The following is a 26,601-nucleotide window of genomic DNA, read 5'->3' as shown; positions in this document are numbered from 1 at the left end:
AAGAAAGGAAAGCAACAGAATACGGACCCTAGACTTCAGAAAAGCAGACTTTGACTCCCTCTGGGAACTGATGGGCAGGATCCCCTGGGAGAATAACATGAGGGGGAAAGGAGTCCAGGAGAGCTGGCTGTATTTTAAAGAATCCTTATTGTGCTTACAGGGACAAACCATCCCGATGTGTAGAAAGAATAGTAAATATGACAGGCGACCAGCTTGGCTTAACAGTGAAATCCTTGCTGTTCTTAAACACAAAAAAGAGGCTTACAAGAAGTGGAAGATTGGACTAATGACCAGGGATGAGTATATAAATATTGCTCGGGCATGTAGGAATGAAATCAGGAAGGCTAAATCACACCTGGAGTTGCAGCTAGCGAGGGATGTTAGGAGTAACAAGAAGAGTTTCTTCAGGTATGTTGGCAACAAGAAGAAAGCCAAGGAAATTGTGGGCCCCTTACTGAATGAGGGAGGCAACCTAGTGACAGAGGATGTGGAAAAAGCTAATGTACTCAATGCTTTTTTTCCTCTGTCTTCACGAACAAGGTCAGCTCCCAGACTGCTGCACTGGGCAGCACAGCATGGGGAGGAGGTTGCCAGCCCTCTGTGAAGGAAGAAGTGTTTCGAGACTATTTAGAAAAACTGGACTTGCACAAGTCCATGGGGCTGGATGCGTTGCAAAGGAATTGGCGGATGTGATTGCAGAGCCATTGGCCATTATCTTTGAAAATGCATGGCGATCTGGGGAAGTCCCGGACGACTGGAAAAAGGCTAACGTAGTGCCCCTCTTTAAAAAAGGGAAGAAGGAGGATCCTGGGAACTACAGGCCGGTCAGCCTGACCTCAGTCCCCAGAAAAATCATGGAGCACGTCCTCAAGGAATCAATTCTGAAGCATTTAGACGAGAGGAAAGTGATCAGGAACAGTCAGCATGGATTCACCAAGGGCAAGTCATGCCTGACTAATCTAATTGCCTTTTATGATGAGATAACTGGTTCTGTGGATGAAGGGAAAGCAGTGGACATGTTATTCCTCGACTTTAGCAAAGCTTTTGACACGGTCTCCCATAGTATTCTTGTCAGCAAGTTAAAGAAGTATGGGCTGGATGGATGCACTACAAGGTGGGTAGAAAGTTGGCTAGATTGTCAGGCTCAACAGGTAGCGATCAATGGCTCCATTTCTAGTTGGCAGCCGGTATCTAGCAGAGTGCCCCAAGGGTCAGTCCTGGAGCTGGTTTTGTTCAATATTTTCATTAATGATCTGGAGGATGGTGTGGATTACACCCTCAGCAAGTTTGTGGATAACCCTAAACTGGGAGGAGTGGTAGATTCGCTGGAGGGTAGGGATAGGATACAGAGGGACCTAGACAAATTGGAGGATTTGGTCAAAAGAAATCTGATGAGGTTCAACAAGGACAAGTGCAGAGTTCTGCACTTAGGACGGAAGAATCCAATGCACCGCTACAGACTAGGGACCGGATGGCTAGGCAGCAGTTCTGCAGAGAGTGGACAGAGAAGCTGGATATGAGTCAGCAGTGTGCCCTTGTTGCCAAGAAGGCCAATGGCATTTTGGGGTGCATAAGTAGGGGCATTGCCAGCAGATCGAGGGACGTGATCGTTCCCCTCTATTCGACATTGGTGAGGCCTCATCTGGAGTACTGTGTCCAGTTTTGGGCCCCATACTACAAGAAGGATGTGGATAAATTGGAGATAGTCCAGCGAAGGGCAACAAAAATGATTAGGGGATCTAAAACACATGAGTTATGAGGAGAGGCTGAGGGAACTGGGATTGTTTAGTCTGCGGAAGAGAAGAATGAGGGGGGATTTGATAGCTGCTTTTAACTACCTGAAAGATGGATCAAAGGGGATGGATCTAGACTATTCTCAGTCATAGCAGATGACAGGACAAGGAGTAATGGTCTCAAGTTGCAGATGGGGAGATTTAGGTTGGATATTAGGAAAAACTTTTTCACTAGGAGGGTGGTGAAACAGTGGAATGCTTTACCTAGGGAGGTGGTAGAATCCCCTTCCTTAGAAGATTTTAAGGTCAGGCTTGACAAAGCCGTGGCTGGGATGATTTAGTTGGGATTGGTCCTGCTCTGGGCAGGGGGTTGGACTAGATGACCTCCAGAGGTCCCTTCCAACTCTGATGTTCTATGATTCTATGATTCCTCATTGGTCATTTTGGTCAGGTGCCAGCGAGGTTATCCTAGCTTCTTAACCCTTTACAGGTGCAAGGGTTTTTCCTCTGGCCAGATGGGATTTTAAAGGTGTTGACCCTTCCCTTTATATTTATGACAGCTGCCTATTGGGATGTACAATAGCATCTAAGCAGGTTAAGCTACTCACTCCCACTGAATGACCATTGGACTTAGGCACCGAGCTCATTTCGGAGCATTGATAAATCCCCATAGGTGGCTGTCTCCATCTTTGCAATCCTGGCCCACAGATAACACAGAAGCTGGGCTGGAATCAGGGAATGCTGGGGGAGATCATAGGCCCCATGCTATGTGAGGGTCGGACTGGAGGGACAGAATGGCTCTTTTGCCTTCATCAGCTCGGCATCTCTGCACTTACTCCCTGGAGCCCTGCACAGCTCAGCAGCAGAGGCCCAGAGGTGAGTCCCACCCGCCCTTAGGAAATAGATATGAATAAATTACCTTCCTGCAGCATCAGTCCTTTAATGCCAGTGATGCCCAGCACCAGCTACACGCAGCTCATCTGCAGAGAGCAACAGGAATGAGTCTAGTTCTGGCAGTGCAGTCTCAAAATGAAGGGGGAAAGAATTCTCAGATGCATGTGCTTTTCGCTTCTAGATTCTGGTACATAGATAGATATTGACCAAAGAATCGTTGTGCTGGATGACTGATTGGATCATACATTGGGGAAAAATCCACAAAGATCAGCACAGTAAGTTTGCTTTTTCAATTAACTAGGTTTGGGGATGAACATAGAGGGAAAATTAAGAGGATAAATATGAATTACGATCTGAACTCGTTAAGACTTTTACTCTCAAATTAATCAGATATTTACTGCTGATTGGAATTTTTCCACCTTTCAGGAAAATTTTGAGTTTTCACTGAAAACCCCAAATCCATTTCCCCCCCCCTCAGTTTTTGGCAAATGAAAACTTTCTGCTGAAAAGTGGATTTTTTAATCGAAAAAACAAAAATGTTTGGGTTTTGAGTTTTCAGTTTCTTTACAGAACAGTCCAAAAATGTTTGGAGAAAAGCAGACAGATTCTGAGATTGTTGTTGTTTAGCTGAAAATCCAGTCTTGATTAAAAAGAACACAGCTGAAAATTTCCAACCAGCCTTAAACTTCAAATAAACTGGAGAACATTAATATTGCCTGATAAACCCTGAATTTCAAACCATTTATTCTATTGTATCTGTGTGATTACTCTTTCAAAGGGATAGTTGCGAGGAGGTAACAACTGAATAACCAGTAAAGTTGACAGCTCACAGACTCTGTTTTATACAGACTATCCCCTTTAAACCCTGAGTTAGAGTTGAGCCAAGCAGACAACCCCTGTCTATCCTGACCCGTTCAAGGACATACGGGAGCTCACTGAGAGTAGAAGTCAGAGCGCCTGTCGTAGCTTCACACGTCTGCTGGCTGAGTATACTCGGTGTCAATGGGTGTGCAGACTTACACATAACGAGACATGGGGCTATGTTTCCACAGGTATTTTGGAACCTAGTGGGACTTTCAGAAGCACCTAGGAGCTTATAACTCGTTGATTTCAAGGGATGTTGAGGGCCCTGATGCTTTTGAGAATCCCACTAGGTGCATCAATACCTTTAAAAATCTGCCCCACAGCCCCTCTACGAAAGCCCTTACAGTCCTAGTAGAGACAGCAGAGAAATGGAGGGAAGGGAAACTGAGGCAGAAAGAGGGGAAATGACTGCCCAGTGTCACACAGCAGGTCATTGGCAGAGACAAGAGTAGAGTCCAAGTGTCCTGGCAATCCCTGCACCTCACGCACAGAGTAAACAATACAACACAGTGATGATGGAGGGATGCTGTTTGTCCATTGTTATACGCCAGCCGAACTGCAGCTGGGAGTTGGTGCCATAAATCAGTTTGGAAGTAGGCAGCTCAGTCTTTAGGCACAGAGCTTGGGGTAGAAAAATGAGAGATGAGCTGCTACTTACCATGCTGTGTGTGTCTACGTGGGAATCAGGCTGTGTTTAACAAGCAACATCGTGGGCCAAATTGTCAGATGGGGTAAAGTAACGAAGCTCCATTGACTTTAAAGGATCTGACCCAATTTACAATAGTGTGATAACATGACTGACTGATTGTCAGAGGTGAGGAGCACTGCCAACACCTACTCATTGTAAGTGACGAGTTCTGTGCACCTTTGGCATTCACATAATGAGATATTAGAGAAAGGGGAATCAGGGCAATTCCCTCTGTTGCTCTCATCCTGACCATTGTCCTTCTCATTCCCCCTGCAGCCATCACACAGTGTACTGAGGAAGAAAATGTCCAACCAAACCACCATGACCGAATTCCTTCTCCTGGGATTCTCTGATGTTCCAGACCTGCAGATTTTATACTTTGTGGTGTTTCTAGGGCTTTACCTGATATCCCTGCTGGAGAACCTTCTCATCATCACAGCCATAGCCCTCGACCACCACCTTCATACCCCCATGTACTTCTTCCTGATGAATCTGTCCATTCTAGACCTTGGCTCCATCTCTGTCACCATCCCCAAATCCATGGCTAACTCCCTCATGAACACAAGATCTATTTCTTATGCTGGATGTGCTGCCCAAGTCTTTCTCATCTTCTTCTTTGCTTCAGCAGATTTTGCCATACTGACCATCATGGCGTACGACCGATACACTGCCATCTGCCAACCACTGAACTATGAGACAGTGATGAACAGAAGAGCTTGTGTCCAAATGGCAGCCAGTGCCTGGATCAGTGTTCTTCTCTACTCTGCAGTGCACACTGGAAACACCTTTGCAATATCTTTCTGTGGAGGCAACATTGTGGAGCAGTTCTTCTGTGAAGTCCCCCAGCTACTCAAGCTCGCTTGCTCTGATTCTGAAATCAGTGAAGCTGGGTTTCTCATCTTTAGTGTGTGCTTAGCCTCAAGCTGCTTTATTTTCATAATTGTGTCATATGTTCAGATCTTCACCACAGTGCTGAGAATCCCCTCTGAGCAGGGCAGGCATAAAGCCTTCTCCACCTGCCTCCCTCACCTCATTGTGGTCTCCTTGTTTATTTGCACGGGGACCTTTGCCTACTTGAAACCCACCTCCAGTTCTACCTCAGGTCTGGATCTCGTGGTGGCTGTTCTCTATTCTGTGTTGCCACCAATGATGAATCCGATCATCTATGGCATGAGGAACAAGGAGCTCAAAGGTGCATTGAGTAAACTGATAGTTTGGAGGTTATTCTCTAAGAATAAAATGTCCTTATTTCTCCTTCAGTAACAATTTCACTCTGTTTTTCTTTATAAATATAATCAGCTGATGACATTATCGCCTGCATGAGAAAATACTGTGCAATCTGTTTATGCAGAATTGGGTATTTACACTAGGAAAAATCCAGACAAACATGACTCAGAAAAATGGAGTTACTATAGGTTTAGAGCAATGTAAATAAGATTGGAATCTATCATATACTGCTACCCATCACCATACTATCTGAGCACCTTGCCCATAAAATCAGTAGCCAAAGCAAAGTCCATAGTGAGATCTCTGGCTCTTCTTGTTTTGGGGGATAAAATCTCTGATTGAGCTATCAATGCATTTGTTCTTTGTGCTTTTTGTTTGTTTGTTTGTCAGATTTTTAGCATTTTTTTTGGCTTAACTGGTTGGTTGGTGGTTTGTTTTGTTTCTTTGTTCCAGGAAGTTGTGGAGGTGGGAAAGCCTGGGGAGATGGTGAATGTTTGGTTTGACAGGAATTTCAATGTTTGTCCTCTCTTGGAAGTGCCACTATGTCATCTCTTTGATGGGGTTTTCTGAGCGAGCTGAAGGTTTGCTCCCCACAATGATAAAAGGGTACAAAAGAGGTTTCTGCTTGGCTGAGTTCTTCATGAAATGATTATGTATCGACTGTTGGGGTATTATTGTATTATTAATGATGTTAGAGAAATAACAATCTGAGGTAGGCATCTTTTCTATTATTTTTACCTATTGAATATGTAAAAACGGTGTCATTGTTGCTATGGTGAAAAGAGTGTTTTGAAGAGAAACTTTTTCCAGAGTTTCCTAAAGAAAACCTGACACAGGATAATGAGGTCAAATTTGTATTCCATGGAAGCCACTCGGGTTTAGCCCATCACTTCAAGGAGATCAGGATTTGGCCTATATACACAAGGCCAATAGCCTATATACACAAGGATTCAGATTTGGCTGACAGCACCCTGAAGAAAGTGAGTGTGACAGAGAGGTCAGGGTCTGATTTCCCAACTCAGCTAGACCAGCACCAATGCACAGTAGACCCAATGACATCACACGTTTACTACTGATGCGGTTCTGGCTGAAAGTCACTAGGCAGCACTCTGTAGTGACATGAACACGGGTGTAAGCTTCTTGTCTGGGGTCATTTTGTTCTAACCTTGGTGTAAGCGGAAAAGGGCCATCACATGCACTGATCTGGTGTTCCATACGCCTTCCTGTGTCGATCTACTCACATCCAAACTGAGAAAGGATCTCAGAAGCTGGCCAGTTATTAGTATTAGGATATTATCTTTGTGCATGGTTGTGTACACTACATATATGACAGAGAAAAGCAGAGTATGTGATTAGATAGAGAGACAGACAGACAGGACCTTCCTTGTCCTAACACACAACCTCATTTTGTCATCATGATAGATTTCTATTTGATTGTGAATTATGTTAGCTAGCTAGCTAATGAATAATCTATGGAAATTATTGTGCAAATTATTGTGCTTCTTTTCCTGTTAACGATTGTCTATGTCCAGATCATGATTTTCTCATAAGGACTCCTTATTAAACATTATTTAACAAAGATTTTTATGGCTCTCTCTTATTCTAGCTGTTATTTACAAACAGTTCGTTGTAAAATACTCGGTGTTTGACCTTTGAGCTGTTTTGACAGGATACATTTTTAACATGCTCTCTTTTGCTTCTGTGAACAAATGCAAGTATCACACTGGGAATCCTTAAAAATCAAGGAGCCAATCCTCAGATGGTTTAAATTGTCATAGCTCCACTGAAGTCAATAGATCTCTGAGAATTTTCACCGGCTGAGGATCTGTTCCAAACACTCATGAGTATGAATTTAAAACTCAGTCCCTTTGAATATTCTGTACAAAGACCCTGATTCCACAGCCACTTCAGCACATTCTTAACTTTAATCTTATGAGTGGCCCCATTGAAGGTTGAAAGGTAAACTCATGCTTAAGTCCCTGTTGAACACGGGTTAGGGTTATGCCTAGGGCTGAAGGCGAACAACAAATTGGTGTCAAACCCTGACACTGTCTCCATTTCTCTCCTTTCCCAGTCAAATAAAGCCTTACATTTGGTGCATTGGAATTACTCTCCCCTTCTGGGGTCTGAATTATTAACATAAACTAACAATTTTATCTCAAAGCCAGAATCTCTGGGCCTTCTTCTCCAGACTCACCAGTCCATTCCGACTCTTCATCATGAACCTGTCTCTCCTGGACATCCTGCTCACCAGCATGCTCATCACCATGATGTTGACCAACATGGTGAGCATTTGGAAGACCAGTTCCTTCCCTAGCTTCCATGCAAGTGCCATTGCGTGCACTCACCAAAGCTCCATCCCATTTGCCTAAATGTCACTGTTTCCATGAACGTTTCTATCTGCATTGCTGGAATATTCACATGGGGCCATCAACTCAGCTGAATCACATTCCCTGAAAAAGCAATGTAATTATTCACACGAAAAAGATTTAGCTGTATATACATTCAGTTTTTCCAGTGATACAGAGTAGGAGGTTACTCCAGCTTCCAGCAGAGGTAAATCACAGGGTAGCTCACAAGTAGAGTTGGATGGAAAATTTCTGATGAAACAAGAGTTTTGTCCAAAAATGCTGATTCATAGAACCCAAAATAATTCACAGAACATCTCAGGTTTGATGAACTTTCAGGGAAGCAAGGTCAGATTGGCAATGGAGCCCTGCCTGCCAAGCTGAGCTGTTAAGAAGCAGGAAGTTTGAAGATCCTGGTTTGGGTTCCCAAGGGCCATGGCTCTAGGGCAGTCTCAGCATGCAGACAGCCCTGGCCCAGAAGCACCAGGGCTTCCAGACTTTCGGCCCAGGTGGCTTCCCAAAATGGCCACTGAGTCTCATAGTCTGGGCAACCAGCTGGCCTGGGAGCCTGGAATCACCTGTTGAGTGAAACTCACATTCTGCTCCTATTAGCAGCCGTGAAACTGACAAGAATGTCAATTTTACTCAGCAGATGCCGGGGTCCTGTGGAGCAAATTTTGTTTCTGAAGCACCATGTGTTGGTGTTTCTAAAACATCCCGCCCAGAGTTTTCAGTTAGAGGGAAATTTTGAAATAGCAACATTTCCCACGAAGCAGAAATCCCATGTTTTGGCCAGCCCTGCTTTCAAGCTTTGTTTGTTGTTATGTTATGCTGTATATTTCAATAAATATTGACATTCATTCATCACCTATCAGAGCAACCTCCCAGCCAAACAACATTAACATCCCTAGCAGTTAGGCCTCATTGGAAAACATCAAGGTACAGTGTCCCTCCCCTCACCCTAATTTAGACACCAGGGCAACAGTAATCTGTTGAGGCACCTGAATAAACCAATGATGCTTCATTGACACTGGAATTGTCTTCTGAAGCTGAAAACCAAGTCCGTTGACCTTCAGGATGTGCTGCTGGCCTACCTGTTCTCCCAAGCTTTCCTTGAGGGCTTGGCTGGGTTGATGGGAAAATTATATGGAAGTTTCACTGGTTGAGGAGGGAGAATGTTAAAGTCAATGAATGGGGAATGATCTCCTGGTCATTGAAAAGGGAAGAAGTCCAGTTTGGTTAAGGTGAATTGTATGGATTGTGAATAAGGAATAAGGAGGAGGGAAGGTCTGTGATTGTTGTCAAGTGCAGAAGACTATGCGTGATGAAGTGCAAAGAGGTCTATGGCTGGTTCTGCTGGAGAATGTTTTGGTGGGTGAATGGAGGATAATCTTATCATTAGTAGAGGGCAGAGGAGTCTATGGGTGGTGAAGGACTGATTTGCCTGGTTAGTGGAGAGCAGAGAGGTCTACAGCTGGTTGAAGGAGGAGAATGTTCTAGTTGATTGATGGGGGAAATTTTGCAGTTGGTTAATGGTGAAAAATTAGTCGGTTAATGGGAGATTTTTATGCTGAAGGAAGGAGAATGTTACCCAGGATGAATGGGTGAGGATTTGGTGGGCCAAGTCAGTGTATTTTGCATATATTCTTACAATACTGGTAAGAGGTCTAGTGTTTGAGCTTTCTTACCAGTCCAAATGAACAAATATTTCTGTCACTTGATTTTAAGGCATTTCGTATCTGGGAACTTGCAAGGAGTCTCCGGACTTGGAGCTGTGGGTCTTGCGAGGAACAGCACAAATTCAGCTCTTCTGTAAACTGGCAGGGCAATGTTAACTACATTAAGGTTGTGCCCTCTGACACCAGGGCTGGATTTGGCTCACTGAGTGTTACAACACTGGTAGTACCCCATTTCAATAGAGGGGGGAGTCGTTCTTCCACTCTTCCTGGCTTCTTTCAATAATTAGGATTCTGGGACCTGATGTGTCAGTGACTTCAGACACCACACTGATGAATGGAGTAGAGTGAGAGATCATCATTGACAAAGGCTTGCATAGGGAAAGGATCCAGAGCCCCTGTCCTCGTTGTTAGTGTTAGGGGTATTCTGAAGTGAGGCTCCCACAATCACTCCATTTGAAGCTGTTCCACTCTGGATAAATAATTGTTAGTTTTTTTCTGATTTCTTTATGGTGGCCTGTATGAAATGCACTGGGGATCTTTGTCCAGTTCCCAGAGGATGTCTCCCCATGACACTAATATCAGCATTACTGGCAATAATTTGCACCCTTGTGGTCCATTACTAAGGAAGCATGCAGGGATATGGAGAAGGGAACCTCCTTTTCTGTATGAAAAGGGTCCTTCCAGGGCAGTGTAGAGGCACATTTCCAGAGACTGTTGAGTGGGGGAAGATTGTACAGCTGCCACTTGGGCTTCTGTGTGCTCTCTTTTGTTCTACGACTGGAGGAGTGTTAACGGGACACTTCATCTTGAATAGTCCGTTGGAATATGTGCTAACTACTTACGCTAAACTATCTGTTCTACCTCATATTTAGCTGTGACACTGTGGCCTTGTCTACACTACACAGTTTTGTCTACAAAAGGAGGATTGGGCCGAAAGAAACCTGATGAGGTTCAACAAGGACAAGTGCAGAGTTCTGCACTTAGGAAGAAAGAATCCCATGCACCGCTTCAGCTTGGGGACCGACTGGCTAAGCAGCAGTTCTACAGAAAAGGACCTGGGGATTACAGTGGACGAGAAGCTGGATATGAGTCAGCAGGGTGCCCTTGTTGCCAAGAAGACCAATGGCATATTGGGCTGTATTAGTAGGAGCACTGCCAGCAGATCGAGGGAAGTGATTATTCCCCTCTATTCGGCACTGGTGAGGCCACACCCAGAGTATTGCGTCCAGTTTTGGTCCCCCCACTATAGAATTATGTCAAGGTTCCTTCCCCACTCTGAACTCTAGGGTACAGATATGGGGACCAGCATGAAAACCCCCCTAAGCTTATTCTTACCAGCTTAGGGTAAAAACTTCCCCAAGGTATAAACTTTGCCTTGTCCTTGAACCCTATGCTGCCACCACCAAGCATGTTAAACAAACAACAGGGAAAGAGCACGCTTGGAGATGTCTTCCCTCAAAAATATCCCTGCAAGCCCTATACCCCCTTTCCTGGGGAAGACTTGATAAAAATCCTCACCAATTTGTACAGATGAACACAGACCCAAACCCTTCGATCTTAAGAACAATGGAAAAACAATCAGGTTCTTAAAATAAGACTTTTCATTAAAGAAAAAGTAAAAGAATCATCTCTGTAAAAATCAGGATGGTAAATACCTTACAGGGTAATCAGATTCAAAACATAGAGAATCCCTCTAGGCAAAACCTTAAGTTCCAAAAAGACACAAAAACAGGAATATACATTCCATTCAACACAGCATATTTTACCTGCCATTAAACAAAAGAAATCTAACACATTTCTAGCTAGATTACTTACTAACTTTTTACAGGAGTTCTGAGCTGCATTCCTGATCTGTTCCCGGCAAAAGCCAAAAGACAGACAGACCCTTTGTCTCCCCACCTCCAGCTTTGAAAGTATCTTGCCTCCTCATTGGTCATTTTGGTCAGGTGCCAGCGAGGTTATCTTAGCTTCTTAGCCCTTTACAGGTGAAAGGGTTTTGCCTCTGGCCAGGAGGGATTTTATAGCACTGTGGACAGAAAGGTGGTTACCCTTCCCATTATATTTATGACAGAAAGGATGTGAACAAACTGGAGAGAGTTCAGCAGAAGGCAACGGAAATGATTTGGGGACTGGGGCACATGACTTACGAGGACAGGCTGAGGGATCTAGGGTTATTTAGTCTGCAGAAGAGAAGAGTGAGGGGGGATTTGATAGAAGCCTTCAACTACCTGAAGGGGGGTTCCAAAGAGGATGGAGCTAGGCTGTTCTCAGTGGTAGCAGATGACAGAACAAGGAGCAGTGGTCTCAAGTTGCAGTGGGGGAAGTCTAGGTTGGATATTAGGAAACACTATTTCACTAGGAGGGTGGTGAAGCACTGGAATGGGTTCCCTAGGGAGGTGGTGGAATCTCCATCCTTAGAGATTTTTAAGGCCTGGCTTGACAAAGCCCTGGCTGGGATGATTTAGCTGGGGATTGGTCCTGCTTTGACCTCCTTTGACCTCCTGAGGTCCCTTCCAACCCTGATATTCTATGATTCTAACCTGAACAATAACCATAACAGTGGTGCAGCACCACTATAGTAACAGAGACAGTCCGTGCTCCAGGGAGCTCACAGTGAAAGGACAGGTCTACACTTAAAATGCTGCATCGGCACAGCTGCGGTGCTGTAGCACTTAATTGAAGATGCTCCTATGTGAGAGGCAGTAGCTATGTCAATGGGAGAAGCTCTCCCACCAACCTAATGCTGTCTAAATTGGGGATTAGGTCGCTATAAGTACATCGCTCAGGGGTGTGGATTTTTCACATCCCTAAGTGATGTATTTATACCAATATAGGACTGTAGTGTAGACCTGGCTTAAGAGAACTGGTGGATGTGTGCAGGGGTTGTGCATGGGTTGGGGTGCATTCTCAGAGCTGGGAGCATGGGGTGCGGGGGTGGGGTGCACTGGCAATGCTGGGGTGTAGCAGGGTTGGGTGGCAGTGGCAGAGCTGGGGGGTGCAGGGGACTGGGGTACATTGGTAGAGCTGTAGGGTGCAGGGAGTTGGGTGCAGTGACTGAGTTGAGGGTGCAGGGGTTGGGGCACACTGCCAGAGCAAAGGGGTGCTGTGCCTCCCTCATTTGAGCCCCCACCTTTCCCCCCACCTACGAACCTTCCCCATTTATCCCCCTACCCATAACACTCTCCCCTTGCTGCAGTCCCAAACCTCTCTTCCCCCTTTCCCCTACTCCTCTGCCCCCTAATGACCCCTGCCCTCTCAGGAAGCATGAACATGTCTAATTTGTCACCCAAAAGCTTTGATTACATTCCTCCCCTCGCAAAAAAAAAAAAAAAATTGCCACCCAGGACTCAAACTATAACAACTTCCTGCCATTCAGCTCAAAACTACTCTTGTCTTAGGTGGGGGCTTTTGGTTAACTAATTGTTAGCTATGTTAATTGAAGGGTGAGTTCACAGCCGTCAATCACAATGAGGTCTGTGATTGATCCAGTCATTAGTGTCTCGCAGTTTAACAGTATAAGGCAGCAGAAGGAAAATGGGAGTTATGGAGGGGCTTATAACTCCGGAAGTCCTTAGCCAAATGACAACAAATTTGGAATGCGAATGACACGCCGCGCCTGCCTGAGGCACACCAAATGTCAGAGCAATCCGAGTAACCCTTCAGCTTCTAGTGCACTTACAAAAAATGAGCTTTAATGAGCTACAGAATGGAAAGGGAAGGAAACCCTCTAGCCCGCCTTCTGTACTGGCACAAACATTCAGTAAAATGTGCCCATTTTCTTAAATTTCATTCTCAATTTGAGTCCCCCAAAGATTTAGTGGGGGCCATGCACTACATTGGGTAAAACTCAACAGCTTGAGACCATTTTGACCAACATCACATCAATCCATCGAATCCTGGAAGTCAACGAATGGCTACGCAGGTGGTGTCGGAGAGAAGGCTTTGGATTCTTCGACCATGGGATGGTGTTCCAAGAAGGAGGAGTGCTGGGCAGAGACGGGCTCCACCTAACGAAGAGAGGGAAGAGCATCTTTGCGAGCAGGCTGGCTAACCTAGTGAGGAGGGCTTTAAACTAGGTTCACCGGGGGAAGGAGACCAAAGCCCTGAGGTAAGTGGGAAAGCGGGATACTGGGAGGAAGCACAGGCAGGAACGTCTGTGAGGGGTGGGCTCCTGCCTCATACTGAGAATGAGGGGCGATCAGCAGGTTATCTCAAGTGCTTATATACGAATGCACAAAGCCTTGGAAACAAGCAGGGAGAACTGGAGGTCCTGGTGATGTCAAGGAATTATGATGTGATTGGAATAACAAAGACTTGGTGGGATAACTCACATGACTGGAGTACTGTCATGGATGGTTATAAACTGTTCAGGAAGGACAGGCAGGGCAGAACAGGTGGGGGAGTAGCACTGTATGTAAGGGAGCAGTATGACTGCTCAGAGCTCAGGTACGAAACTGCAGAAAAACCTGAGAGTCTCTGGATTAAGTTTAGAAGTGTGAGCAACAAGAGTGATGTAGTGGTGGGAGTCTGCTATAGACCACCGGACCAGGGGGATGAGGTGGATGAGGCTTTCTTCCGGCAGCTCGCAGAAGCTACTAGATCGCACGCCCTGGTTCTCATGGGTGACTTTAATTTTCCTGATATCTGCTGGGAGAGCAATACAGCAGTGCACAGACAATCCAGGAAGTTTTTGGAAAGCGTAGGGGACAATTTCCTGGTGCAAGTGCTAGAGGAGCCAACTAGGGGGGGAGCTTTTCTTGACCTGCTGCTCACAAACCGGGAAGAATTAGTAGGGGAAGCAAAAGTGGATGGGAATCTGGGAGGCAGTGACCATGAGTTGGTTGAGTTCAGGACCCTGACACAGGGAAGAAAGGTAAGCAGCAGGATACGGACCCTGGACTTCAGGAAAGCAGACTTCGACTCCCTCAGGGAACAGATGGGTAGGACCCCCTGGGGGACTAACATGAAGGGGAAAGGAGTCCAGGAGAGCTGGCTGTATTTCAAGGAATCCCTGGTGAGGTAACAGGGACAAACCATCCCGATGTATCGAAAGAATAGTAAATATGGCAGGCAACCAGCTTGGCTTAACGGTGAAATCTTAGCGGCTCTTAAACATAAAAAAGAAGCTTACAAGAAGTGGAAGGTTGGACATATGACCAGGGAAGAGTATAAAAATATTGCTCGGGCATGTAGGAATGAAATTAGGAGGGCCAAATCGCACCTGGAGCTGCAGCTAGCGAGAGATGTCAAGAGTAACAAGAAGGGTTTCTTCAGGTATGTTGGCAACAAGAAGAAAGCCAAGGATAGTGTGGGCCCCTCAATGAATGAGGGAGGCAACCTAGTGACAGAGGATGTGGAAAAAGCTAATGTACTCAATGCTTTTTTTGCCTCTGTCTTCACAAACAAGGTCAGCTCCCAGACTGCTGCGCTGGGCATCACAACATGGGGGATAGATGGCCAGCCCTCTGTGGAGAAAGAGGTGGTTAGGCACTATTTAGAAAAGCTGGACGTGCACAAGTCCATGGGGCCGGACGAGTTGCATCCGAGAGTGCTGAAGGAATTGGCGGCTGTGATTGCAGAGCCATTGGCCATTATCTTTGAAAACTCGTGGCGAACGGGGGAAGCCCCAGATGACTGGAAAAAGGCTAATGTAGTGCCAATCTTTAAAAAAGGGAAGAAGGAGGATCCTGGGAACTACAGGCCAGTCAGCCTCACCTCAGTCCCCGGAAAAATCATGGAGCAGGTCCTCAAAGAATCAATCCTGAAGCACTTACGTGAGAGGAAAGTGATCAGGAACAGTCAGCATGGATTCACGAAGGGAAGGTCATGCCTGACTAATCTAATCGCCTTCTATGATGAGATTACTGGTTCTGTGGATGAAGGGAAAGCAGTGGATGTATTGTTTCTTGACTTTAGCAAAGCTTTTGACACGGTCTCCCACAGTATTCTTGTCAGCAAGTTAAAGAAGTATGGGCTAGATGAATGCACTATAAGGTGGGTAGAAAGTTGGCTAGATTGTCGGGCTCAACGGGTAGTGATCAATGGCTCCATATCTAGTTGGCAGCTGGTGTCAAGTGGAGTGCCCCAGGGGTCGGTCCTGGGGCCGGTTTTGTTCAATATCTTCATAAATGATCTGGAGGATGGTGTGGATTGCACTCTCAGCAAATTTGCGGATGATACTAAACTGGGAGGAGTGGTAGATATGCTGGAGGGCAGGGATAGGATACAGAGGGACCTAGACAAATTGGAGGATTGGGCCAAAAGAAATCTGATGAGGTTCAATAAGGATAAGTGCAGGATCCTGCACTTAAGACGGAAGAACCCAATGCACAGCTACAGACTAGGGACCGAATGGCTAGGCAGCAGTTCTGCGGAAAAGGACCTAGGGGTGACAGTGGACGAGAAGCTGGATATGAGTCAGCAGTGTGCCCTTGTTGCCAAGAAGGCCAATGGCATTTTGGGATGTATAAGTAGGGGCACAGCGAGCAGATCGAGGGACATGATCGTTCCCCTCTATTCGACATTGGTGAGGCCTCATCTGGAGTACTGTGTCCAGTTTTGGGCCCCACACTACAAGAAGGATGTGGATAAATTGGAGAGAGTCCAGCGAAGGGCAACAAAAATGATTAGGGGATCTAAAACACATGACTTATGAGGAGAGGCTGAGGGAACTGGGATTGTTTAGTCTGCAGAAGAGAAGAATGAGGGGGGATTTGATAGCTGCTTTCAACTACCTGAGAGGTGGTTCCAGAGAAGATGGTTCTAGACTATTCTCAGTGGTAGAAGAGGACAGGACAAGGAGTAATGGTCTCAAGTTGCAGTGGGGGAGGTTTAGGTTGGATATTAGGAAAATCTTTTTCACTAGGAGGGTGGTGAAACACAGGAATGCGTTACCTAGGGAGGTGGTAGAATCTCCTTCCTTAGAAGTTTTTAAGGTCAGGCTTGACAAAGCCCTGGCTGGGATGATTTAATTGGGGATTGGTCCTGCTTTGAGCAGGGGGTTGGACTAGATGATCTCCTGAGGTCCCTTCCAACCCTGATATTCTAGGATTCTATGATAGTTTGATCTCTAGCTCTAAGCAAAATGAACAAACCTAGAAACTTTTAACTGGGCTGATACCTCCACAACCCTTAGCTCAGGTGACCCAAATTTGGGGTCATTAACCCTACCCTGCACCCTCCTAAGGCACATTAAATGTCAAAGAATTTTGACTAAGCGTATCATTTTTTTAAAGAAAGGTGGAATTTTAAGCAGAAGTCCTGGCACAACCTTCACTATAGGGGTGTTGCTGTGTAGTTATAATATTCATCAGTTCATTTACTGGCTGGGTACCCATCTCACAGGTTTCTATTAACAATGTTATTGGAATATTCCATGATCATTAAAATGGGATTGTGATGTCCAGCAATAAAAATCTGAGATAAAGGAATAAACAATATGCTAGACATCACGGCACATATATTCAATCCGAGTAACCTGGCCTAGTTCCATAGCACTCTGCCAGTTTACATCAGCTGAGGAACTGGTCTAATTGACTTCAGTGGGGCTGTGGCTGATTTACACAACAGCTGTTTGGGGATCTGGACCCTTTGACTCCAAGGCAGCCAGAGGTGATTTACAGAAACTGGGGCACTGACCCATTCACTCCAGTGGAGCTACCCTGATTTGAACTAGCTGGGGATCTGAACCATTGATTCCAATAGATCTAGGGCTGATTTATACCCACTGGGGATCTGGCCCTTTGTATTTCATTCTCTGACATGAATGTCTAGTGTGAATTTAACACTTTTAAACATTGCATCTGCAGCCAAAGGAGCCTTTTATTTTAGTGTTGTCTGCAAAAAGGAAAAAAATGGAACTACTGAGAAAGAAAGAAGGCAAGAAAGCTGGCCCATTCATCCCAAGAGAAGTTGAAGATCAGATACAGAAAATCTCCACACCACAGAATTCCTCCAGAGTTCTGTCCCAAGTGGTAATGAATCACGCTGTCACCCCCACAAATTACCCTTGTAACTAATCTCAATGGATAAAGCACTAGGAAAGAGCAGACTGATTATGAACTTTTGACTCTTCTTTGGTTCAGTTTCACAGGCAAAGAATATGGATTGGAAACTGCATCATGGGCCAGATTCCCAGATGGTGTAAATGGATGTAGCTCCATGGAAGTAAATGAATCAGATCCCAACTGGTGTAAACAGCCCTTGCTACTCTGAAGTCAATGGAACTTTACACCATCAATTTACACCAGCTCAGGACCTGGTCCTTAGTTTTTAGTGTTTGCCTCTGGGTACCTCTTAGTGACCAACTTCAAGGAGCCAGGACAGCCTGAACTGTGGGTTCCTCTGGTGGCTGCATCCCAAGAGCTGCTGGTGCAATTCAGGAGAAAAACATCTCTGCTCACTCAGAGGTAATTATGTGGAGTTAATGAAGGAACAGGACATTCCAGGCCAGCTGAGACTCTGGTGCCACTAGGCTCTTAGCTATTGTAGGTCACATGTCTGTGCTACAAATTTATATTTTATTTTGCCATCCTGTGGGGACCCCCTTTGTGACTTAGCCCTGCCTTGCTTTTAGCCAAGGGTCCTTCCAGGGACGTTGCCATCATGTGAGATCCAGAGCAGGTACTGTTCCCACTCTGTGGGGTTAGGATCAGCTAGTGCAGGTTGTCAGGGTGGTTTGATCCAGAGGTGAGAGCAGACCTGGGCTCACAGCCCTAGAGACTGGAGTCAGCTATTTAGCCCCAGAACATGAACATCCTGGGCTGTGACCGTATCTGAAGCTTGCACAAGCCAGCATCAGCTCTAGAGCTGGGAGAGGCTTTCGGAAAGAGAGAGAACCAAGCAATCCTGGCAGTGGATGCATAGATAGATAGATAGATAATGACCAATGATTCCTAACACTGCAAGATCAAATGCACTGCAAATTGGGATAAAGAAGAAAGGCAAGAGCATATTTGGATACGGACTGGCTAACCTAGTGAGGAGGGCTTTAAACTAGGTTCAACGGGGGCAGGTGACCAAAGCCCACAGGTAAGTCAAAAACATGGAGACCTGGGAGAAGTGTTGGAATCTGGGGGAAGCATGGGCTGCTATAGCAGAAATAAGGGAGAGACAAGACATAACTGGAGGGGGGAGAATCAAATCAGTATCTTAGATGTCTGTATACTAATGTGAGAAATATGGGGAATAAGCAGGAAGAACTCAAAATACTAGTAAATAAACACAACTATGACATAGTTGGCATCATGGAGACTTGGTGGGATAATACACATGACTGGAATATTGGTATAGAAGGGTACAGTTGGTCAGGAAGGACAGGCAGGGGAAAACGGAGGAGGTGTTGCCTTATATATTAAAAATGTATACACTTGAACTGAAGTTGAGATGGAAATAGGAGACAGACTTGTTGAAAGTCTCTGGGTAAGGATAAAAGGGGTAAAAAACAAGGACAATGTCATGGTAGGGGTCTACTGCAGACCACCTAACCAGGTAGAAGAGGTGGATGAAGCTTTTTTTAAACAACTAACAAAATCATCCAAAGCATAGGACTTGGTGGTGATGGGGGACTTCAGCTACCCAGACATCTGTTGGGAAAATAACACAGCAGAGCACAGATTATCCAACAAGTTCTTGGAATGCATGGGAGACAATTTTTTATTTCAGAAGGTGGAGAAAGCTACTAGGGGAGAGGCTGTTCTAGATTTGATTTTGACAAATAGGGAGGAACTGGTTGAGAATTTGAAAGTGGAAGGTGTCTTGGGTGAAAGTGATCATGAAATGGTAGAGTTCATGATTCTAAGCAATGGTAGGAGGAAAAACAGTGTTGTACTTAAAGTACTGCACAGGATCTTTTCAGGGGGAATAAGGCAAAGCACCACATTTATTGGTAATACATGTATCAATCAATACTCTATCATATGCATGCGGTATATATTACACTCATGCACTCACATACACACACAAGCACACTCCATCTTGTTGTTGTTACCAACTAGTTGCTCCCCTTAACTTCACTGGCCAGGTGAATTAGATGTGGGAGGGGTGGAGCAGGGCTTCTGTCGATCCGGATCGATGCTCCGATGTTGACTTGGGGTCCTCTGCAAGACACCTCATATTTATAGCAGCTTCTCTCTCATGCAAATCTATGCCAGATACGAAATCTGTGTCTGTGTCCATTGGTCCTTTGTGCTGCTTCCTTCTGGGTATTGTCTTAATGCTGCCACATTTATTTTCAAAGAGGGTATTTTCAAAAGAAGGTGATCGCTTCTAACTCCCAAGGCCGTCAATATGTTTGATCTTCTTTAGTGAGCCCACTTGACAAGTTTTATTGTTCTTGGGTCTGGCTTCCATCTCCTCTCCAACGGTTGCAGCTGTCTGGAGGTGCTTGCCTTCCACGCCTTACCCATTCACACCTTGTTCATTCAACAGGTCAATTGATTAACGGGGGGGGGCAGGAGGGAGAGATCTTATTCTACTTCTAGCAAAAAGACATTTTTAACATTATACCAAGGCTCAATACAAAGTTTTCTATATAAGGATCTGATATAAAGTTGTAGGAAAATAGAGGCATAATACAAAGTCATATGAAAGTTATGTGAAGATGGTTAATGCAGAGATTTATCTACAACAGCGCAATAAAGACAATGGATTTCAGGAAGGCAGACTTTTTAGCAAACTCAGGGAGTTGGTAGGTAAAATCCCATGGGAAGCAAGTCTAAGGGGAAAAATAATAGAAGACAATTGGCAGTTTTTCAAAGAGACATTATTAAGGGCACAAGAGCAAACTATCCCATTGTGTAAGAAAGATAAGAAGTATGGCAAGAGACTACCTTGGCTTAACCAGGAGATCTTCAATGATCTAAAACTCAAAAAAGAGTCCTACAAAAAGTGAAAACTAGGTCAAATTACAAAGGATGAATATGAACAAATATCACAAGTGTGTAGGGACAAAATTAGAAAGGTCAAGGCACAAAACGAGATCAAACTAGCTGGGGACATAAAGGGTAAAAAGAAAACATTCTACAAATACATTAGAAGCAAGAGGAAGACTAAGGACAGGGTAGGCCCATTACTCAATGGGGGGGGAAAAACAATAACAGAAAATGTGGAAATGGAAGAGGTGTTCAATGACTTCTTTGTTTCAGTTTTCACCAAGAAGGTTGGTGGCGATTGGACGTCTAACATAGTGAATGCAGTGAAAATGAGGTAGGATCAGAGGCTAAGAAAGGGAAAGAACAAGTTAAAAATTACTTAGACATGTTAGATGTCTTCAAGTGACCAGGGCCTGATGAAATGCATCCTAGAATACTCAAGGAGCTGACTGAGGAGATATCTGAGCCATTAGTGATTATCTTTGAAAAGTCATGGAAGATGGGAGAGATTCCAGAAGACTGGAAAAGGGCAAATATAGTGCCCATCTATAAAAAGGGAAATAAGGATAATCCATGGAATTACAGACCAGTCAGCTTAACTTCTGTACCCAGAAAGATAAAGGAGCAAATAATTAAGCGATCAATTTGCAAACATCTAGACAATAATGAGGTGATAAGTAACAGTCAGTATGGGTTTGTCAAGAACAAATCCTGTCAAACCAACCTGATAGCTTTCTTTGACAGGGTAAAAAGCCGTATGGATAGGGAAGAATCAGTAGATGTGGTATATCTTGACTTTAGTAAGGCTTTTAGTACTGTCTCGCATGACCTTCTCATAAACAAACTAGGGAAATGCAACCTAGATGGAGCTACTATAAGGTGGGTGCATAACTGGTTGGAAAACTGTTCCCAGAGAGTAGTTATGAATGGTTCAGTCATGCTTGAGGGGTGTAACGAGTGGGGTCCCACAGGGATCGGTTCTAGGTCTGGTTCTGTTCAATATCTTCATCAATGATTTAGATAATGGCACAGAGAGTACACTTATAAAGTTTGCAGATGATACCAAGCTGGGAGGGGTTGCAAGTGGATAGGGTTATAATTCAAAATTATCTGGACAAACTGGAGAAATGGTCTGAAGTAAATAGGATGAAATTCAATGAGGACAAATGCAAAGTTCTCCACTTAGGAAGGAACAATTAGTTGCACACATACAAAATAGCAAATGACTGCCTAGGAAGGTGTACTGTGGAAAGGAATCTGGGAGTCATAGTGGATAACAAGCTAAATATGAGTCAAAAGTGCAACACTGTTACAAAAAAAGCAAATCTCATTCTGAGTTGTATTAGCAGGAGTGTTGTAAGCAAGACATGAGAAGTAATTCTTCTGCTCTACTCTGTGCTGATTAGGCCTCAACTGGAGTAGTGTGTCCAGTTCTGGGCACCACATTTCAGGAAAGATGTGGACAAATTAGAGAAAGTCCAGAGAAAAGCAACAAAAATTATCAAAGGTCTAGAAAACATGACTTATGAGTGAAGATTGAAAAAAAAAAATTGGTTCATTTAGTCTGGAGAAGAGAAGACTGAGAGGGGACCTGATAACAGTTTTCAAGTACATAAAAGGTTGTTACAAGGAGGAGGGAGAGAAGTTGTTCCTCTTAACCTCTGAGGATAGGACAAGAAGCAATGGCTTTAAATTGCAGCAAGGAAGGTTTAGGTTGGACATTAGGAAAAAACTTCCTAACTGTCAGAGTGGTTAAGCACTGGAAAAAATTGCCTAGGGAGGTTGTGGTGTCTCCTTCATTGGAGATTTTTAAGAGCAGATTAGACAAACACCTGTCAGGGATAATCTAGATCAGGGTGGGCAAACTACGGCCAGCGGGCCACATCAGCGATTAGGGGCACGGGGTCTCGGGAGAGGTGGTCAGGGAACAAGGAGCAGGGGGGGTTGGATGGGTCAGAGATTCTGAGGGGGGCAGTCAGGGGGCTGGAAGTGGGAGGAGGCGGATAGGGGCAGGGGCCAGGCTGTTTGAGGAGGCACAGCCTCCCCTACCCTGCCCTCCATACAGTTTTTCAACTACCATGTGGCCCTTGGGCCAAAAAGTTTGCCCACCTCTGGTCTAGATAATACTTAGTCCTGCCATGAGTGCAGGGGACTGGACTAGATGATCTCTCGAGGTCCCTTCCACTTCTATGATTCTATGAGTCTACGAAAGTAAGTTTTCTATTTCAATTAAATATGTTAGAGTATTAATGTACAGGGAAAATTTAATATCAGAAATATGAATTGTCATTAGAACTATTTGAGACTTTAACTATCAAATTATGCAGACATCTAGAGATCAGATTTTTTTTTAAAAATTTCATCAGAAAAAATTAACTTTTCATTGTGGTTGTGAGAACCAAACAATTTCAGCCTAAATCTGCGCAGACTTTTTGGCCCAAGGGCCACATGGGGGTTGCAAAACTGTATGGAAGGCCGGGCAGGAGAGGCTGTGGTGGAGCCAAGAGTAGAACCCAAGTCTCCTGACTGCCACTGACCCACACAATACAGAGATAAAGTCACAGAGGGAAACAATACAACCTAGCAGTAACTGAGCGACGCTACTAGCCCATCATCGCCCAGAGATGGAAATGCAGCTACAATTTGGTGCCATAAATCAATGTGTAAACAGGCAGCAGGCCATCTGTGTGGTATTGGGGTGGAATCATCACAGACGAGCTGCCATGTGGGACTCCGGATGAGTCTACCCTGCATTTCCCAGAAAAGTGGGAATCAGACTGTGTAGGCATTTTAGTTGGTGTCTGTAGCAATAGGGGCACAATGCTGGCTAACATTCTTGGATTTGGGTTGTTTTGTTCCATCCTCCATACTGCATTTGATCAAGCCACATATTAGGCCAGATCCTCAGATGGAGTAAACTGACCCCAGCTACATTGACTTTAAGGAAGCGATGCCAATTTACACTCCCTTGATAACGCACCAGAGTCGTGCTCTGGTTGTGAGCAGTGAGGAGCCCTCACTACTCCAGTCAATAGAAGTGATGAATGCTGTGCACCTTTGACATTTATATAATGAGATATTATGGAGAGGGGAATTGGAGTCATTCCCTCTCTCACTATAATCCTGGCCATTGCCCTTGTCTTTCCCTCCACAGGCAGGACACTATGAACTAAGAAAGAAAATGTCCAACCAAACCTACATAACTGAGTTCCTTCTCCTGGGATTCTCTGACATTCGGGAGCTGCAGATTTTGCACTTTGTGGTGTTTCTAGTGCTTTACCTGGCAGTCCTGACAGGGAATCTTCTCATCATCATAGTCATAGCTCTTGACCACCACCTTCACAGCCCCATGTACTTCTTCCTGATGAATTTGTCCATCCTGGACCTCGGTACCATCTCTGTCACCATCCCCAAGTCCATGGCTAATTCCCTCATGAACACCAGATCCATTTCCTATTCTGGATGTGTTGCCCAAGTCTTTTTCCTCGTCTTCTTTGCTGTAGCCAACTTCGCCTTACTCACCATCATGGCGTACGATCGATACATCGCCATCTGCAAACCACTGCACTATGAGACTATAATGAACAGGAGAGCTTGTGTCCAAATGGCAACCAGTGCCTGGATCATTGTAACTGTCTATTCTTCACTGCACACCAGGAACACATTTGCAATCTCCTTCTGTGGAGGCAACATGGTGGATCAGTTCTTCTGTGAAATCCCTCAGCTACTCAAGCTCGCCTGCTCTGACACATACCTTGGTGAAGTTGAGGTACTCATCTTGAGTGCATGCTTAGGCTTAAGCTGTTTTGTTTTTTTAATTGTGTCATATACTCAGATCTTGCAAACAGTGCTGAGAATCCCCTCTGAGCAGGGTAGGCATAAAGCCCTATCCACCTGCCTCCCTCACCTCATTGTGGTCTCCTTGTTTGTTTCCACTGGCATCTTTGCATATCTGAAACCCACCTCCAGCTCTCCATCAGGTCTGGATCTCATGGTGGCTGTTCTTTATTCTGTGCTGCCGCCAGTGATGAATCCGATCATCTACAGCATGAGGAACAAGGAAATCAAAGCTTCCCTGAGGAAACTGACTGGGTGGAGATTATTCACAAAGAATAAAATGTCTATATTTCTCTTATGAACATGGTTTTATCTGTGTTTCTTTACAAACACAATCAATTGATGATACTCTGTTATTGTCCCCATAAGAATATGGTATGTGATTTTTTATGCAAAATGCTGTATTTATAGTGGTAAATCCACACTTGCTCCACTAAATCAGTGGAGTTATTATAGGTTTATATCAGTGTAAGTAAGTTACCCATTAACACGTCTCAGGTCATAGGGAAGGAGGCAGGGGGTGGGGTGGTTAGTGGATTACAGATTGTTGTAATAAGCCATAAATCCAGTGTCTCTATTCAGTCCATGATTTTTAGGATCTAGCAAAGTTATGAATTTAAGCTCCCAGGCTCATCCCTTGAAGGTGTTGTGCAAGTTTCCTCTGGGAGAAGGACTGAGAGATCAGATATAGAATGCAAAAAGAAAAGGAGTACTTGTGGCACCTTAGAGACTAACCAATTTATTTGAGCATGAGCTTTTGTGAGCTACAGCTCACTTCATCGGATGCATACCGTGGAAACCCACGGGATAGATATAGAATGATCACTTTATGAAAAGTGTACACCCACAGGCAATAGGGTGTTTTTGTCTTTTATCATTTTCCTGTGCGAGTTCTTTCGAGAGCGTAGTGAATGTCTGGTTTCACCCACATAATTGTTATTGAGGCATTTAGTGCACTGGATGAGGCATACCACATGTTGTGATAGGCATGTGTAGGACCCATGAATCTTGACAGGTGTTTTGTGGGGGGTGCTGATCATCACAGCAGTGGAGATATGTCTGCAGGTTTTGTATCTGTTGTTCTGGTAAGGTCTGGTGTCGCTTTGAGTTGGTGTGTCCTGGTCTCTGAGGAGCTTGCTTCTGAGGATGAGCTTGGAGAGGTTGGAAGGCTGTTTGAAGGCCAGAACAGGGAGTTCTGGAAGTATTTCTTTCAGGACGTGGTCCCTATTGAGTATGGTTTGTAACTGTTTGATGATACCCTGTGTCGTCAACAGGCCAATTCACCTTGAATGGTCCCTTGAAATATGTGTTAACTACTTACACTAAACAATCTTTTCCAATTTTTATTTAGCTGTAACACCCTGAGTACATTTCCTAGATCTGAAGAAGAGCGCTGTGTAAACTCAAAAGCTTGTCTCTCTCACCAACAGAAGTTGAGGAATAAAAGATCTTACCTCATTCACCTTGTCTATCTAGTATCCTGGGACCAACATGGCTAAAACACCACTGCATAAATCAATGTTGTGTCATTCTTGCTGTTGTTGAAAGGCTTATTTAAGAGGAAGGTTTTGCAATGTTTCCTAAAGACAATCAGACTCTGGATAACAAGGCCAAATTCTGATCCCCACTGAAGTAACTGGAATTTAGCCACTCACTTCAAAGGAATCATGATTTGGTCAATGGTTTGTACACACAAGGATCCAAGTGGGGCTAAAGGCAGCCTGGAGAAAGTGAATGCAACAGACATGTAAGGGTGAGATTCCCATCTCAGCTAAACCAGAGCTAATGCAGAGTAGCTCAATTTGCATCACCAGTTTACTACTGACAAGTTCTTGGACCAAAGACATGGGACTAAGTTCAGTAGTAACATAAACACTGGTGCAAGTTATTTGGCTGGGGTAATTTTGTTATAATTTCATGTAAATGGAAAAATGCCATCACATGCTGTCATAAAAATAAAGGGAAGGGTAACCACCTTTCTGTATACAGTGCTATAAAATCCCTCCTGGCCAGAGGCAAAACCCTTTCACCTGTAAAGAGTTAAGAAGCTAAGATAACCTCACTGGCACCTGACCAAAATGACCAATGAGAAGACAAGATACTTTCAAAGCTGGAGGGGGGGGGGGGGGGAGGAACGAAGGGTCTGTCTGTCTGTTTGATGCTTTTGCCAGGAACAGATCAGGAATGCAGCTCAGAAACTCTGTAAAGTTAGTAAGTAATCTAGCTAGAAATGCGTTAGATTTCCTTTTGTGAAATGGCGGGTAAAATAGCTGTGCTGAATGGAATGTATATTCCTGTTTTTGTGTCTTTTTGTAACTTAAGGTTTTGCCGAGAGGGATTCTCTATGTTTTGAATCTGATTACCCTGTAAGGTGTTTACCATCCTGATTTTACAGAGGTGATTCTTTTATCTTTTCTTTAATTAAAAGTCTTCTTTTAAGAACCTGATTGATTTTTCATT

General features: G+C 44.5%; 2 protein-coding genes across 3 annotated transcripts; both read left to right on the top strand.

Moving 5' to 3' along the window:
- Window positions 1-723: 723 nt before the first annotated feature.
- On the top strand, window positions 724-5,487 carry LOC125621626 (olfactory receptor 14A16-like). Of its 2 annotated transcripts, XM_075119049.1 has the most exons (2): window positions 724-764; window positions 4,467-5,487. In XM_075119049.1, exons 1-2 carry the CDS (start codon window positions 724-726, stop codon window positions 5,440-5,442), a joined length of 1,017 nt encoding a protein of 338 aa, XP_074975150.1. In that variant the 3' UTR covers window positions 5,443-5,487. The 2 variants fall into 2 exon arrangements, with proteins under 2 accessions (XP_074975150.1, XP_074975151.1); XM_075119050.1 differs by lacking the exon at window positions 724-764 and having other exon boundaries at window positions 4,452-5,487.
- A 17,998-nt stretch (window positions 5,488-23,485) lies between these two features.
- Window positions 23,486-24,442, top strand: LOC125621628 (olfactory receptor 14A16-like). The gene has a single exon (XM_048818758.2). The coding sequence runs from the start codon at window positions 23,486-23,488 to the stop codon at window positions 24,440-24,442; it is 957 nt and encodes a 318-aa protein (XP_048674715.1).
- The last annotated feature ends 2,159 nt before the right edge of the window (window positions 24,443-26,601 follow it).

The sequence above is a fragment of the Caretta caretta genome, chromosome 14 (assembly GCF_965140235.1).
Source record: "Caretta caretta isolate rCarCar2 chromosome 14, rCarCar1.hap1, whole genome shotgun sequence".
In the NCBI taxonomy this organism is placed as follows: domain Eukaryota; kingdom Metazoa; phylum Chordata; order Testudines; family Cheloniidae; genus Caretta; species Caretta caretta.
Note: the sequence above shows the minus strand (reverse complement) of the source record. Positions and strands in the feature narration are given on the sequence as shown.

What these genes read in the sequence shown, in the direction of transcription:
- LOC125621626 (XM_075119049.1), top strand. Translation starts at nt 724, where the DNA reads ATGCATGGCGATCTGGGGAAGTCCCGGACGACTGGAAAAAG. An exon ending in TCCCGGACGACTGGAAAAAG is followed by an intron (nt 765 to 4,466) that starts GCTAACGTAGTG and finishes GCCATCACACAG; the next exon opens with TGTACTGAGGAAGAAAATGT.
- LOC125621628 (XM_048818758.2), top strand. Translation starts at nt 23,486, where the DNA reads ATGTCCAACCAAACCTACATAACTGAGTTCCTTCTCCTGGGATTCTCT.